The 17,506-nt window shown below is 42.3% G+C and overlaps 1 protein-coding gene across 1 annotated transcript; it reads right to left on the bottom strand.

The window, feature by feature from the left end:
• Positions 1-645: 645 nt before the first annotated feature.
• Positions 646-15,517, bottom strand: LOC139581228 (WD40 repeat-containing protein SMU1). Its single transcript, XM_071410753.1, has 12 exons — positions 15,381-15,517; positions 14,737-14,947; positions 14,455-14,607; positions 11,343-11,453; positions 11,037-11,165; positions 10,685-10,804; positions 10,429-10,545; positions 5,366-5,493; positions 5,113-5,239; positions 3,577-3,744; positions 3,294-3,446; positions 646-1,358 (listed from the first exon to the last, which is right to left on the bottom strand). Exons 1-12 carry the CDS (start codon positions 15,404-15,406, stop codon positions 1,260-1,262), a joined length of 1,542 nt encoding a protein of 513 aa, XP_071266854.1. The 5' UTR covers positions 15,407-15,517; the 3' UTR covers positions 646-1,259.
• Between the last annotated feature and the right edge of the window lie 1,989 nt (positions 15,518-17,506).

The raw sequence follows: 17,506 nt of genomic DNA, 5'->3' as shown, positions 1-17,506 counted from the left end.
CCCTTTTAGGACAACCACGGCTTCAAGGAGAAAACAAAACAATTTAACGAAGTTGCATTCTTGAGTTTTATTTACAAAGCAAAAACCTGATAAATGAATTTATATGAATGCAGAAAGTGTTTGCTCACTGGGAAATGAATATCCAACTAGTCAGTGACAACTGTGTGGAGTTTGTGATATGAGTTTATTACAGTATTATAGACACTGTCCTGGAATTTCCTATAATCTATGAAGAACACCTGACCTTCTAATGACACTTGATCTTCAGAGCAAAACATGTTACTTTTTAATATTTTATAGCTCAACCATTAATCACGCGAATCCAGTGGTACAATCCATAAATCTGTAGCTTCAACTGACAATGTTTAAAAGGGGTTAGAAGTCCAAACGGCACCTGTGTCGCGGCGGGACTCATTTGGGTTAATATATCTGCAGTAAAAGTGGAATGATAGTGTTTCACAATGTTTTTTTTTCTATAAATAAAATATTGGGGGCCAACACAAAATTGCATAAAGATTGTTCAGCCTTCCTATTGGTCAACAAGCCAAACCAGCTCTTGTCAAATTGGCAGGCTGCACAAAGTAATTTAGCAGACGCTCTTATCCAGAGAGAGTTACAGTAGTGACAAAGAAAATACTTTCACTGTTCCTGGTCAAATATATTTTTAATTGGCCCAGACAAGAAATGGTACATGTAAAATGTAAATCCAGTCGACACGTAATCAATACATAATAGCAATCCATGCGTTTCACATCTAGGAACACACGTCAACACACATGGAAAGGAATACCATCGCATTCGGGGTTTCAAAAATCAAAAAGGAGACAAATAACAGCCCTTTTTATTTCTTGCTGTTCAGTAAAACAAAGCAATGGCTGACCAGACTGACACGAGGCAAAATATTGAACCAGACATTCCTGGGGGAAAAAAACGCTATTAAAAAATATATTTACATTAATCATTTTTTAAAATATATATAAAAAAGGTATTTCTAATGCCCATCCCTGCACTCCCAATACCCCAGTGTTTTCCCTAGCTAGACCTTGTCTTAGGCGTGGCGCAGGAGCCCCGCAACAGCAACACGGACTGCCAATTGATGTCAATTGGGGCCAAAGCATTTTGGCCTGAACAACAGAGCTAGATGGGAGACATTACCCGGCCCGCCTAAAGCAATGGTAGGGAAAACACTGCACAGTCCCATGGGCAGAGCAGCTGGCATGCCAATAGAAGGGGGCTTGTGGGGTTAAGCAGGGCTATGCTCAGGGTTTCCAGAGCTTGAGTAGGCCATCCTCGCTGTACGTGGAGATGAGGTTCTGGTGGGGGTGGTGGGCGATGCCAATCACATCCTTCTCATGGACCTAGGGTAGGAGAGACAAGATGTCATGATGAGTTTCTAATACAACCTTTAGACTATAGTCAATCCTGGCTCTTTTACATTATTCTAACTAGGGCGACAGGTAGCTTAGTGGTTAAAGCATTGGGCCAGTAAACGAAAGGTGGCTGGTTCGAATACCCGAGCGAAAAGGAGAAAAATCTGCTGATGTGCCCTTGAGCAAGGCACTCAACCCTAGTTTGCTTCAGGGGTGCCATACTACTATGGTTGACCCTGTAAAAACAACACATTTCACTCCACCTATCCGGTGTGACAGTACCAGTCAAGGGTTTTTCTTTATTTTTACTATTTTCTACATTGTAGAATAATAGTGAAGACATCAAAACTATTAAATAACACATATGGAATCATGTAGTAACCAAAAGTGCTACAAAAATCAAAATATATTTGAGATTCTTCAAAGTAGCCACCCTTTGCCTTGACAGCTTTGCACACTCTTGGCATTCTCTCAATAGAATGAGTAGGTGTGTCCAAACTTTTGACAGGTACTGTATATTTTTTCCCAACAGAAATGTTGAATTACGTGCATTGTCCCTGACCCTGTCGGACTAAATTACATCAACACACAAATTAGTTCAAGTAAATAGACAACTCAAATGTTTATAATTTGGGAAATTACAGTTTTAACCAGGCTTGAGGTAAATGTTAATGATTGCAATGCAATTTCCCCCACCTGCAAAATCAAAATGTGTTCATCTGTACAGTTTTTGGTTGTCTGGATATATAGCAGTAATACTCTCTCCGGAGCGTAAAAAACGACCATAGGCCTATTTCCTGTGGGATCATGGCGCTTGTTCTCTCTTTAAAAAACAATGTTTTGATAGGCCTACCATGAAGCCATGTTATCTATAATATTAAAAACAGTAGACCTGTAGGTTAGTGCTGGTCCTGCATGTCCGATGTGCATCCAAACTGGGAATGTAATTTCCACCTCTCCCATGTGGGCGGACTAATCTACCAGCTCATGTCTGTTGCCTATGTTGAGGCCTAGTGCTCGTTTCACTCATTATGCGCCTTGCTTTATTTGAAAGGGTTAGTTTAACAGTTGGGGAAAATAGGGCAGTGGGTCTTGATCTGCCGCTGAAGATTTTACACAGGGATTTAGGGTGCTATATGCACAGCAGCTCAGTTGACAGTAGCCAACCTTGGATACAGTGGATTGGTGCATGTTGCATATTAAGGGTGCGTTCGTAAATTCACTCCGATTTCAGATCACTCTAGTCTGAGTGTACCAGAGCGTAGAATAACTTATGAATTTAAGAACACTCAACACCCGTTGAATATGGCCGGTGTCAATAAACGTTGGCAAAAAAGCGTCATTAAATTGCCAGCAGCACATTTAGTCAACAACGCTTTGGATAACATGAAAACAGCCTACCCAGCTCTGCTAGGGCAAGTAAAATGGTCAGAGTGAGGTGTTCTCTCATTTGTGTCTGGAAGTAGCTAGCAAGTTAGCTTAGGCGCTTGACTGCCGTTGTGAGGTCAGAACGCTCTGATCAACCCTACCCCTCAGCCTGAGCATCCAGTGTGCTCTCTGAACGCTCCGAATTTACACAACGCCCAGATCGCACTCCAGATTGAATTAATGAACACACCCTAATATTGTTGTGATGCACAATTGCCATGGTAATTTGGAATTACCCATCGATGAGCATTATAGGCAATGTAGTCATTCTACAGATACATTGCCTATAAATGCTTGCATCATTTCCATTGTGAGAGCATGGTAAATAAGCAAACAATACAAAACACAGCAGAATATTATGTGGCCAGTGGCATGTAAGAGGTCAACCCGCTTCTTTTGAGCCTGAAATGAAGACATTCGGTGCAATATTGTAGGAGATCCTCCCGCAGTTAAGGCATACTGTATTAAAATATAGATGATTTGAAATGAACATACTGTCAGCGTTCTCTCCAGCTTGCCGGTGACCGTGCTGAAGCAGTAGAGAACAAAGTCCTCTCCTACACAGTAGATCCACTCGCCACGGGGAGACAGCGTGCAGCAGACAAAGTCTCCTCCCTCCCTCTTACCAGAGCTAAAACTCCTCACAATCTGGAGGACAGGGGGAACAAGGTCATACATGTCATGTCTATCATTTTCAAATATTCAAAATGAATACTTCATACTCATTCAGTTATAAGTGGGTTTATGACGACCGCACAGGGTCAAGTTGAGTCCTGACCTGGCCCTGCATGTTCATGATGACTACGGTGTTGGAGCGGTTGCACACCACAAAGTGCTCTGGGTTCTTGGGCAGCAGGATGACGTTGTTGACTGTGATGTCGGTGCCGGCCGAGGTGCCCAGGGACTTGAAGGTGTTGGTGCATTCTGTGGTTTTCATGTTCCACACCTGACAGAGATTCACAGACAAGGGTTAACAATCAAAAGCCGAGAACATTTATTATGCTATAAATGCAGGTATACTGGTCATACTATGAACTAGACAATCTGGTATAGGGTGTGGTCACCCCTTCAAATTAGTGGATTCAGCTATTTCAGCCACACCCGTTGCTGACAGGTATATAAAATCGAGCACACAGCCATGCTATCTCCATAGACAAACATTAGCAGTAGATTGAAAGTCTCTGAGCTCTTCAGTAAGGCCAAAATGACACCGTCATAGGATGCCACCTTTCCAACAAGCCAGTTCGTCAAATTTCTGCCCTGGTCAACTGTAAGTGCTGTTATTGTGAAGTGGAAACGTCTAGGAGCAACAGCTCAGCCGCGAAGTGTTAGGCCACAAGTTCACAGAACGGGACCGCAGAGTGCTGAAGCGCATAAAAATTGTCTGTACTCGGTTGCAACACTCACTATCAAGTTCCAAACTGCCTCTCGAAGCAACGTCAGCACAAGAACTGTTCGTCGGGAGCTTCATGAAATGGGTTTCCATGGACGAGCATCCGCACACAAGTCTAAGATCACCATGCGCAATGCCAAGTGCCGGCTGGAGTGGTGTAAAGCTCGCCGGACTCTGGAGCAGTGGAAACACGTTCTCTGGAGTGATGAAACACACTTCACCATCTGGTAGTCCGATGGATGAATCTGGGTTTGGCGGATGCCAGGAGAACGCTACCGGCCAGAAAGCATAGTGCCAACTGTAAAGTTTGGTGGAGGAGGAATAATGGTCTGGGGCTGTTCTTCATGGGGTCGGGCTAGGCCCCTTAGTTCCAGTGAATGGAAATCTTAATGCTACAGCATTCAATGACATTCTAGGCAATTTTGTGCTTCCTACTTTGTAGCAACAGTTTGGGGAAGGCCTTTTCCTGTTTCAGCATGTCAATGCTCCCTTGCACAAAGCGAGGTCCATACAGAAACGGTTAGTCGAGATCGGTGTGGAAAAACTTGACTGGCCTGCACAGAGCCCTGACCTCAAACCCATTGAACACTTTTGGGATGATTTGGAACGTCGACTGCGAGCCAGGCCGAATCGCCCAACATCAGTGCCCGCCCTCACTAATGCTCGTGGCTGAATGGAAGCAAGTCCCTGCAGCAATGTCCCAACATCTAGTGGAAAGCCTTCCCAGAAGAGTGGAGGCTGTTATAGCGGCAAAGGGGGGGACCAACTCCATATTAATCCCCATGATTTTGGAATGAGATGTTCGACCAGCATGTAGTGCAGGTGGAGCCAAGTCAAAATATATGATGAAAATACCTTTTTTACTTGTACATTATGGGACTGTTGGCTTCTAGCAGCCTTTTGCAGCGTTGGGGTTCATACCTTTACAGTGCCGTCAGAGGAAGCGCTGATGATATGGTGTCCGTCAGGTGTGAATGTTGCTTCATTAACAAATGAAGAGTGTCCTCGGAACTCTTTCAGCGACTTGCCCGACTTCAGCCCGTGAACCCTGTGGAACGCAAAAACATAACGGTTATAGTTCATTGGTGACCACTGATCTACAGGTAGAAAAAAAATGAGAAAGTTAGAAAAAAAGAAAGCATGAGAGAAAAATAGTTTCATTTCGGAAGGTTACCTAATTGTCTGGTCGAAGCTGGCACTGAGCAGCTGGCTGCTGTCCTTGCAGAAACTGAGGCAGGTGACACCTTTACTGTGGGCACGCTCAAAGCGTCGCAAGCACTGGCCACTCTGGATCTTCCACACCTGTCAGAGGAGAGACGAGGTAGGGAAGATAGTGTGAGTATCCACTCAACCCAATGCAAGAGTTTGAACATCAAAAGTTGAGGGAAAAGTGACACTCCTATAGAACTTTTTAAGGAGGCGTGGAAGTGAACCCTGGAACCGCTAAAGAACTTCCAGTGCGTTTGTAAACAGCCGTTCCATCACAACTGTGAACAGCTAGGCTAGCTAGCTTAGTCTAGTTGTTTTCTCAAGGTCAAATTAGCATTTCAACCATAGTATTCATGGGTGGGATGGTCCTTATGATCAGGGACAAATCTATTTTGCAATTTAAAAGATTTCCCAAAGAAGCATCGCTGCGTTGACTGAATTGATAGTAAAGTTAGCAGCAGGAGGTGTCGGTGCCAGGATGATGTGTAGCACACAGGTAATTGGTTTACGGCATCTATTTTTGCTAACGGCAGCTACATATAATAGCTACATATTAGCATAGACAGCCACCCCCCAAAAATGTATGACAAACGTTAGCTTGATTCGCTAAAAACAACATTAGCTACCTAATAAACCGATTTCCAGAGAACTATGACGATACAAAAACACAATTGCAACAATATCAAATGTAATATCACTTGAGAATAAGGAAGCAAGTCCTGGTCTAATTTTGATGTTTCCTAACTTCAGATACAGAGACCTGTGAAAGCTGTTAACCCAGTCTGCAGATTAAGTTCTAGAGACTGAAGGGTATATGTCCAATGGATTATATATGATATTGGTTTACTTTTGTAGTCCTACTGCCAACCTTGCTCCTAGAGCTCTAGCTACTGGGTGTGCAGGTTTCTGTTCCAGCCCAGCCCAGACATACTGCTTATTATGTGCACTAGACACTATTCAATCATGTCTTGTTTTGGAGTAAGATGGATGTCTAAACCCACTAATCATTTACATAGGCTTTCTTTGTAGGATATGAAATAAAGTTGATTCTTTGAATTAAGCATAGTGCATTGTTTGGAAATTGAACATTCCCTGTTTTATTTGGTTGTCACTCACTCCAATTTTGTCTGATGATATTGCACATATTTGCAGCTGATGTCCTTGATCATTGGTGTGGGTGTAACAATCCCTGTATGGCTGGCCAAGGATGCAACCACTGTCTACAGCAACACTTCATACACCCAAAGCAGTGTCCATTATCCTACCAAAACCATGATCTTGGTTGGGCTAGGATAACAGTACTTGAGGTCTCCGGGTGGGTGACATCACCACACGATGGCTACTAGGGCTTAGTCTCACTTTGTCTTTCCTTGATTCCTCACATTCTATCGCAACTGTATTGGAGGAGAAGGTACAAGGTCCCTCCCCTCTGAATTCTTCTCCAACGGGTTTTCAGAAAGTGATGAGAGGAATCGAGGAAGGATGAATTGAGAAAGCACCCGTCACCCCTCCTGCAATTTTGCTTCATTCTGCTACACTCACTCTCCTCCAGTGGTTGGTACGCTAGCTTCAAGTGTCATTTGATTAAGGTTTGCATCACGGGATGGAAATCACACATTAAATGGATACTGTGCTGCCCATGTAAAAGTGACCCTTCACTGTGGTCCAGGGTATTTGTCTTGCCCCCACTATCCGTGCTCTAACCTTTTGGCTCCATAGTTTACAGTGGATGTGAGATTATTTTTGGAAAGCATGCCTGATGCAGACATATGATAGGATTAGTATCGGCTTCGTGGGCATGTCCAATGAACTTGTACATGTGGCTTGCCATTTCTATACTGAAACAGGATTAGCAAATCGTCACACATTGATGTTCTCTCTATTTTATATATTTACTATTAGGAATATTAAAAAGCATTCACGTCTGAGATAACTTGTGTGGGAATCATTTGCTAATAACTTGAAAAGAAAAGGCTGATAATGGCAAGAGTTGTGTATGGGTTCTTTTTCATTAGACAATGAGGCTAACCATGTTGAAGGATACCAGGTTTGACTTCTACAGCTAGTGTACATGCCGTCATGAAATGGATTAGTGCAAACCCTACCCATGTAATGAAGGTAGGCCTTCAGGATGACATGCACAGGAGCGAGACATTATTAGCAAATGTCACCATCATGAAGGTATGAAAGGTTCATTTGATTTAATTACAAAATATATTTGTTTGCTTCATGTTATGTATGATCCTGGTGTAATCATATGCAGTTCAACATTATAACCACAAGGTGTCAGCTCTAGCATTTGTATACTGAACAAAAATATAAAACGCAACATGTACTGTAGTGTTGGTCCCATGTTTCATGAGCTAAAATAAAAGACACCAGAAATGTACCATATGCACAGAAAGCTTATGCACAGATTTGTTTATATCCCTATTAGTGAGCATTTCACCTTTGCCAAGATAATCCATCAACCTGAGAGGTGTGGCATATCAAGAAGTTGATTAAACAGCATTATCATTACACAGGTGCACCTTGTGCTGGGGACAATAAAAAGGCCACTAAAATGTGCAGTTGTCTCACAAAACAATGCCATAGATGCCTCAAGTTGAGAGAGTGTGCAATTCGCATGCTGAACACAGGAATGTCTACCAGAGCTGTTGCCAGATAATGTTATGTTAATTTCTCTACCATATGCCGCCTCCAACGTTGTTTTAGAGAATTTGGCAGCACATCTAACCTGCCTCAAGCGCAGACCACGTGTAACCACGCCAGCCCAGGACCATCCGGCTTCTTCACCTGTGGGATCGTCTGAGACCAGCCACCCGGACAGCTGATGAAACCGTAGGTTTGCACAACCGAATAAATCAGGGAAGCTCATCTGCGTGCTCGTCGTCCTCACCACGGTCTTGACCAGACTGCAGTTCGGCGTCGTACCCGACCTCAGTGGGCAAACACTCCCCTTCCGATGGCCACTGGAGAAGTGTGCACTTCAAGGATGAATCCCGGGTTCAACTGTACCGGGCAGATAGCATTGTGTGGGCGAGCGGTTTGCTGATGTCAACGTTGTGAACACTGCCCCATGGTAGAGGTGGGGTTATGGCAGGGCTTGACAATAAAGCTTGTCCGCTTACCCAGGGTAAGTAGATCATACATTAAATTGTCCCCCAAAAATCTCCCCGAAATCACAATATCAAACAATTAGGCTACTCCGATCAGAATTGTATCAAAGCGTCCTTCTTATGTGATGTGTTACGCACTTACCTCCCAATCTCTGCAGAGTGCATTGGAGTATAATTTTTGCAGGCCTGTATTGACAGGCGCAAGCAGTCTTTCTATCACGCGGTCGAGAGATGCGTTTTTTTTTTTAATTCAAAATATTCATTGCTAGTTAATTGCTGTTTTCCCAGTTATAGCTCACTTTTGGTCAGCAATGAAAATCCTGGAAAAGTCATGGTGTGTGCATCACCTGCATGTTTGCCAGTGGGCAGTTGCCAGAAGAGAGAGCGAGACACATTGTGCAGCAGGTAAAATAATGATATACTCTACAACAGACTAACTAGATAGCCAATTCAATACATAGTGTAGTTTGGATGGTTAACTCGCTAGTCAACTATTAGCATGTATTAATTTCATTGTCATGTCAGATGTACTAAAATAACTTTCCACCGGCACTCGTGTAGGCTATAACGCAAAAGTCCAACCCGCTGTTGATACTGGTGTGCAGTTGATGAAACCAATGTTTCAAGGCTAACAGCAAAGTCCACTATTGTGGCTAATCCTTATTGTGGCTAGCTTCACATACATGGGTCCAACCACCATTAATCAAATAGGAACTGTCTTATAAATTAGGGTTATTTTAGATGACACCTAGGTATATAGTTAGCTAGCTAACTATAGCTACTGAAACAGATTGTCGTTTTTCTATTTTTTAAGGAAGAACTACCTAGTTTGCATCCATGAGCTAGCTAGCTTTTTTATGACCAGCACTGTAGGTGCGCGAGACAACTTTACCAGCTTCATAGCATAAGTATCGATGTATCGTTATGACATATGAAATATGACTGGTAGTGTAATCAATGTGTAATAACTACGTCAAAAATGTATTAACGCGTTAAATTATTATTTCACATGCAGTCATATTCAGGTCCTGATTGGTTAAATAGTGTTTGAGACGTCAAATAGTGTTATTTGAGACGTCAAATTGTGTTATTTGACGTGTATCTTTTTTGACACGCAAAGACCCAAACGGCGTTCCATAGAAATCCTGGTTGAGAATGAAACGACTGAACAAATTAACAATGAAACAGCACAGCAAGTAAGTGAAAGAAATAGGTTTGACGCCAACAAAATAACTTTTTGGTCAGTGGTGTGTGTAACCTTAATTTAACTAGGCAATTCAGTTAAGAACAAATTCTTATTTACAATGATGGCCCGGACGACAGGGCCAATTGTGAGCCGCCCTATCCCAATCCCGGCCAGATGTGATACAGCCTGGATTCGAACCAGGGACTGTAGTGATGCCTCTTGCGCTGAGATTTAATATTGGTTATCGGTATAGTTTTTTTTGACAAGGAAAACATTGGATATTGGTATCGGCCAAAAATGTAATATCGGTGCATCACTACTTCAAAGTAAATAAGCCATACTTTTATAACTGCTTAATACCAACCATCAACCACTTAGATCATGCATTTTCAGCCTCCGTGTCTGCTCTTCACAGACCGGACAAGTTTAAGCAGGCGCGCAATGGATTATGGTTATTGTAGTTAATTACCACATTTTCAGCGCTAAACTATGTAGAATATTGGTCTGTTGGAAACTACAACTCCCTACTACATTGCAGTTCAGGAGTGATTTTGATTTAGCGCTACACAAACCGTACATCGAACTCACAGAAAAAAACAGAACTAAATGGAATTCAAATAATTGAACTGACATCGGTCAATTAGATGTTTAAAAACATCTAATTGATGTCTAACATAAAAATAACCAACATTTCAGTTAATCGTTTAGCACTATAGTACATACCTTTATTTTGCCGTCCTGGGCCCCTGTGGCCAGCATCTCTGTGTCCCTGCTGAAGCACATACATAGCACTGCATCGTCCATCATCATGAAGTTATCCTGCGCCTGGTACTTCAGATCCTATCACACAAACATTTGATTAGGTCATTTTACAAAATGCTAGCAAGGGTATTTTCAAAACTCCATGAATTGAAATCCAGTGATATTTCCCAAATTGCCACAAATCCAAGTATAATTTGGTGTTGGAAGGCACACGTACCTTTCTGATTTTTCCCGTGGTGAAGTTCCAGACCTCAATGAAACCATCAACTGATCCCGTGACCAAGTACTGACCATCAGGAGAGAAGCGGGAACACTCCACGTGGGACTTCTGCCCAAACTAGTAAGAATAACACTGCATTATTATAACACCCAAATAGCACTCCTTGTTCTTGTTGTCATGCATTAAGTGTTTTTATGCATCATTTGATTCAATTATGCTTTGCATAACCAAGCCAGTACCATTGAGATACAGGAATCTCTGTTGTAAGAAAGACATGGCCAAGAAGCAGCATCAAAACCACCCTCACTAATAATATACACTGACAGTACCACATCTGGGCATACAGTACCTTTATGTGTCTGGTGAGCTGTGTGGGGAAGCGCTCCTCCTCCACGTCCTTCACGGCTGCCTTGCCCCTGAACAGGTCAATGGTCATACCTGGGGGCAGGAGACCCTGGTGCTGCTGCCATTTTAGGGACTGAGCGAGATGGTGGTTAAAAGATGGCGGTTAAAATACTAAAATCGGTGGTATCAAAATGTGAGACATCAAGCTGCTGCAACAGAGTATTAGCCTGGTCGTAGCTCACACTGTGTGTGCCGAACTAACGTGAAAAGACCCTATGGGTGCCCAGAGGTATAGGAACATGTCACCAACCTGTCCCAGCAGGGCCATGAGACGGGAGGGGGGCACCACGCTGACCTCCCCGGCCAGGGCCTGGGCGATGGCCACGCGCCTCTTTTCCTTACTGCTTCCGTCTGGGTAGGCCTGGGAGGACACAGAGGGAGGAGAGCATACAGACACTGAGCAATGACAAACCAGACTGCAGGAACTCGTAAGATACCATAACAAAAACAGACCCAGGCCCGGTTTCCTGATAGCGACGGAACTTAGGCTTACGAGTGTTTTAACGATGCACCCTTCTTTCAAACGGCCGAAGATGTAACGTGTTTCCCCAAAAAAGCACGCAGAGAAAATGTTCTCTAAGGCATCTGTCGATACCGATAGGATTAAAAGAAAGGCAGCGCTGCTCTCGGATCAGATTTCTTAATTCAAAATCGTGTTATTTTTATTCCACAATACTGCCGACGGATCAGCTCCTAGAGAGATATCACCTATGGCTGAAAATGTTTAGGCGGCTTATTCTAATGCTTAACCAATAGGCAAATAATGCATTAAATCAAGATTTGGCACATTATTGCACACGTTGTTACGCATTATTAAATATATTGAGGCAAAAATGACTGTAGCCTGCAATTAGCAAAATATAACTAAATGTAATGAACATGAAAATGATTTCAATATGATTGAAATATATAGGCCTATTATAGCCTAAACTCTATTCATCTTTTAATACAGTCATCTATTTTCATTTAATTAATATTTTTATCCATTGCTTGTTTGTAACAATTGCAGAAACATTAACAACTTTTTATTTGTAGTCAACTTTGTTCTGAAGTTATCGGAGGTCACAGAGACAGATAAACATCTTGATTGTGTGTTTAGGGGAGATCTTCTGTATATAAAGTGACATGGAAGGGCAAAAAAGCATTTAACAACGCACTTAGCTGTTCTACGAGTGGTCTGAGGCAGTCTGTAAATAACCGTTTTCAAGTGCAACTTTAGTAACAATGGTTTTGGGACACAACGATGCTCCTACACAGCGGCGACCCGTCATTCGGGGCAGGTGAGGCAGAGCACCACCTGTTTTGAGCACCACACTTAGGTAGAAGTGAGTAAGGCAGCTCCAAAATGCAGGTATTTCAGCCTAGCTCAGTGCTTTCTGTGGTGGGGCTAGCCAGCAGAAAATACAGAGCGGCTCAGTTTTCTGTCGTGATTGACTCAGTTCTCTGTCACTCATGGGACAGTACGTCATCCCCAATTCTAAGGTTAGAGCGCGAAAATTTTAACCCCTTGGGTTCTGCCATATAGTTATATTTGAAGTGTCCATCCAAGAAAGCTCAAGGTCATTGGCCACAGATATAACGTGATTTCGATGTCATTCTATCTACAGTAGCTTTGATTGGACTGATCACGTCAACATCTTACTTTCAAAGTTTTAGCTAGCAGTCATCATCAAGTCGACAATCTACTGGCAAATCCTTTTTAATCCGTGTCAAATTAAGAGAAATAATGGAGAAATTATAGATAAAACGTATCGATGCTCATCGGCCATTGGACATAAAGATTACACAACAAGTTGGAAATCTCAAATTCAACAATAAGTCGTTTGGAAGTAATCAGTGGCTAACTGCAAGCGTTGCAAAGAAACCACTAGCCTGCTATTCAATGGAGGGGCTGTTTTTCCCAAGTTCCCACCATAAATCCAGAGAATGCCAGACTTTGATGACAAAGTTTGCAAAAAAAGGACCGCTGCGCCACCTTCACAAGGTGAGTCCAAAAATGTCTTGTATGCTGCTGCATAAACTATGTCATTTGCAAGGGAGATATGTATACTGTAGCTAAGAAAGTAATACTAAGTGTATCTAAGACACTGCATCTCAGTGCAGCAAGAGGCGTCACTGCAGTACCTGGTTCGAATCCAGGCTGCATCACATCCGGCCGTGATTGGGAGTCCTATAGGGCGGCACACAATTGGCCCAGCGTCGTCCGGGTTTGGCCGTCATTGTAAATAAGAATTTGTTCTTAACTGACTTGCCTAGTTAAATAAAAGAGTTGTGTAGTAAGCTGTTAGTAGCCCATGTGCCCCACCCTAATAATTTGGTCTATTTTCACCAACTCGGTATTGTAAACACATCGTTCGTGGCCTGCCGTGTGCTTGTTTGGCTACTTTTTTGTGTACAGCTTTGACAGTGCTACTGATAGTAGTTGTGGTGCTTGGCTTGCACGTGCAAATTCAGCACACACAACATTCTATAACATAAATGTGTTATTTGACGTGTCAAATTAAAAGCTTATTTAAGGCGTCAAATAGTGTTAAATGACGTGTATCTTTTTTGACACGCAAATACCCAAACGGCGTTCAATGTGCCTCACCCTAATAATTTGGTCTATTTTCACCTACTGTTCTAACTTGGTGGTGCACATATAGCCTATAACCTGTTTTAGAAAAATGTAATCATTGAATATTGTAAGAGCTTTCATTGTCTGTTTATATGCCCCATTTATTTATCCTACGGTTCTGACGTGTACACTGTAAGAACGGCCCATGTTCTGAATTCTGTCGCTGTACATTTCAAAAAGTGCTGAACAAATAGTTAGTGACTACGTCCGTCGTCGCTTGCTCATTAATGTCTTAATCGAAATGACGGATTGCCTCTTATCCGCTTGTCGTCTCCTTATGCTATAGTTTGTACATCTCAATTTGCAGTAGAAACCACATTTGTTTAAGCAAGTCTGCCATATCAGATATGTTTTTATGTGTAGTGGCTTTGCTGACATGCATCCCACTTATTTTTTTTTTGCCCAACCAAGATTTAGATGCTAAAATCGCCACTGCTCCTACAACGGTTCTAACAATGAACTTAGCCTTAAGATGCTTTTAGGAATCCAGACTCAGGGTCATTTGAGTGACAATGCAAGAAATAGATACAAATGGCAAAGTCAAAACTCTATAAGACATTTCTTAAATGCTTTATTTCAGGGGAACACAAGTGAAGTTACGGTGATTTTTTGGAGTTCAATAAAAGGATGTCCAGGCATGCAACTGATGCACAGATAACCAGACTAATGACAGAACCTGGAAAACAGTGCATACGGAGTTATATCTCCTCTGTGCAGGGTGTAATGTTGGGAGATGTCAACTCACCTCTCTGGGGTCAAAGTAGGAGCGAGCCAGCAGGTTCTCCAGGTGAATGTACCTCTCTGGTTGGGTCTGCTTCAGCATGATCATGGGGTCTGTTTGCCTTAGCAAAGACCTGGCTGCGCCCAACTCTCTCAACTCAATGAGCTCCAACACCACCTGGGGGGAACAAACAAATATATTAACTCTCCATCTTACAGAAAACATATTGACATAGCAGTAGATTACTAGATGGTAAATACAGTTATGGTACATACAAATTCAAAATGCAACACACCAACTTCTTACCTGTTCATACAAGTCTATCAAAGTCTTGTCAGGGAGCTTGAGTGACTGGATAGCTTGCAGCACAGTGTCCCAATGGCCACTGTTGATGTCTGCCACGAAACTCTCGATACTGTCCACAGTGTTCAAAGACACGGTGGTCTCTTCCTGAAGGGTGGTCAGTGTTCGGTGAAGATTGTTCTCTTTCAGGTACTGCATTATCAGACGAATCACGCTGCAAAATCAAGGTAGACTCCATCAAGCTACGTCATGTTTTGATGCAAGAGAAGCTCGGTCTATCTTGTTCGCTTGCGAACTAGCTAACGTTAGCTAGCTGGGCTGATTAACGATGTAGCTAGCTAGCCTATCAGAACAGCTAAGTTAGCAAGTACATACTATACGGCTGCAAGACTGTCATAACATAAGCTAAAAGACCACTAGTGGTTACAAAAACACACAACACTTGCTAATGAAACATAGCTAGGTATCTAGTAGGCTGGTTAGCAAAGTGATGTTAGCTTAGCAAGCTGGGGATGGCTACAAGCTGCTTGCAGGTTGTGGTACTGGTAGGCCTCAACTGAGTTTAGACCTGCCACGTGAACCATAATAAAGAAACAAATCAAACAACCATTTACAGTTGTGCAAATATGAATATCTAGAATACTTACTCTGCTGATTCCACCTCCAAAGACATAATTAAATCACCTAAAATAGGTAGTTGTGAGGAGAGAACACAGAGCAGACGCAATGAACGAAGTCGTAAAAGTGGGCGGAGTTTCCACTAGACGAGAAATATGTTTTAATAAAAGACAAAAACGTCCACAAGATGCAACATGCGCACAGCATTCGGGATCGTAGCTAAAAGCCCGCTCAAGGTCTTATTCGGGATAAACAGTTTACATGCATGTGCCGCTCACGAGTAGGCTATCCCTGTAACCATGAATAAACATAATTGTCCTAATTTAAATTAATATTGGTTAAATGGAATAGTAATTAAAATATGGACACTTGATTGTAGGCCTATAACCTCTCACATGTCGAGTAATATAATATGAACTCCTGCAGGATTATGCATTTCTTGCAGTCAAATGATCCAAAAAAATACAATTTATTGGTCACATACACGTATTTAGCAGATGTTATCAAGGGTGTAGCGAAATGCTTGTGCTTCCAGTTCCTACATTGCAGCAATATCTACAGCAATATCTAACAAGTAATATCTAACAATTTCACAACAAATACCTAATAGTATTGAGTATCAGCAAAATAAATTATTACGGAAATTATTATAGTGGATGAACTGCACAGGTAGCCTGCTTTTTTTAAGTGATTGGTTTGACAATCCGACGAAAACACTATAAACAGCACCCATGATAAACGAAACTGAGTCTGCTCAGACCGTGAAAAACAACAGTAAACTGGATAAGATGTTTACATGCCACAGTATCCCGTCTAAAATCAGCATATCCCAGGTATCTTTGGCTCCCTTTACTTAAAAGAGCCGTTAATTTGGCTCCCATTCAGTACTTAGAAAAGTACCTAAAACCATAAAAAAGATTTCAATCTCTAATTTAAAGCCTAAAACGTTGCCTACCATTATGTCAGAACTTGAAATGTGATTTCAAATACATTTTTACCTGACCAAATTGGCCTGCAAAAAAACGGAAAGAAATATATGCACTGAAAAAATTTGGGTTGACCAGAATTTGTATCTATATTGTTCCTGTTTTTATAATTTATCTGCAGATAATTGTTGTCTGGAGCTCAAAAAGCAATAGTAACAGTATGCAAATCAGGAAGCAAAATGAATGGCTCTTTCACAGATCATTCAATCAGTCAAATGTATTTATAAAGCCCTTTTACATCAGCAGATGTCACGAAGTGCTTATACAGAAACCCAGCCTAAAACCCCAAAGAGCAAGCAATGCAGATGTAAATGCATGGTGGCTAGTAAAAACTCCATAGAAAGGCAGGAACATAGGAAGAAACCTAAAGAGGAACCAGGCTCTGAGGGTTGCCCAGTCCTCTTCTGGCTGTGCCGGGTGGAGATTATAAGAGTACATTAAAGTCAGATCGTTAAAGTCAGATCGTTCTTCAAGATGTTCAAACGTTCATGGTTGACCAGCAGGGTCAAATAATAATCACAGTGGTTGTAGAGGTTGCAACAGGTCAGCACCTCAGGAGTAAATTTTAGTTGGCTTTTTATAGACAAGCATTCAGAGGTTGCATTCAGGTGCAGTAGAGAGAGAAAGATAGAGAAAGGGAGAGAGGAAGGGGGAGAGAGAGGGTCGAAAACAGCAGGTCTGGGACAAGGTAGCACATCCGGTGCACAGGTCAGGGTTCCATAGCCACAGGCAAAACAGCAGAAACTGGATCAGCAGCACGACCAGGTAGACTGGAGATGGGGACAGCCAGGAGTCGTCAGGCCAGGTAGTCCTGAAGCCATAGTCCTAGGGCTCAGGTCTCCGGGGAGGGGAGAAAGAGAGATGGGAGAATTAGAGGGAACATACTTACGTTCACATAGGACCCCAGATATGACAGGAGAATTACACCAGATAGGACAGACTGATGTGATTTCGTTCCCGATTCGTTCGTTCCCTTCAAAAAGAGCTGCTTTACTTTTTTGTCTGAATTTGGCTGCAGGCAGTTAACTTCTCTAGGATAGGGGGCAGCATTTTCACGTTTGGATGAAAAGCATACCCAAATTCAACTGCCAGCTACTCATCCCCAGAAGATAAGATATGCATATTATTATTAGATTTGGATAGAAAACACTCTGAAGTTTCTAAAACTG

The sequence above is a fragment of the Salvelinus alpinus genome, chromosome 7 (genome assembly GCF_045679555.1).
Source record: "Salvelinus alpinus chromosome 7, SLU_Salpinus.1, whole genome shotgun sequence".
Taxonomy (NCBI): domain Eukaryota; kingdom Metazoa; phylum Chordata; class Actinopteri; order Salmoniformes; family Salmonidae; genus Salvelinus; species Salvelinus alpinus.
Note: the sequence above shows the minus strand (reverse complement) of the source record. Positions and strands in the feature narration are given on the sequence as shown.

Coding starts and splice junctions, on each gene's coding strand:
- LOC139581228 (XM_071410753.1), bottom strand. CDS start 15,406: ATGTCTTTGGAGGTGGAATCAGCAGA. Junction 11,454..14,454: donor CCTACTTTGACCCCAGAGAG/GTGAGTTGACAT, acceptor GTGTCCTCCCAG/GCCTACCCAGACGGAAGCAG. Junction 5,240..5,365: donor AGCTTCGACCAGACAATTAG/GTAACCTTCCGA, acceptor TGCGTTCCACAG/GGTTCACGGGCTGAAGTCGG.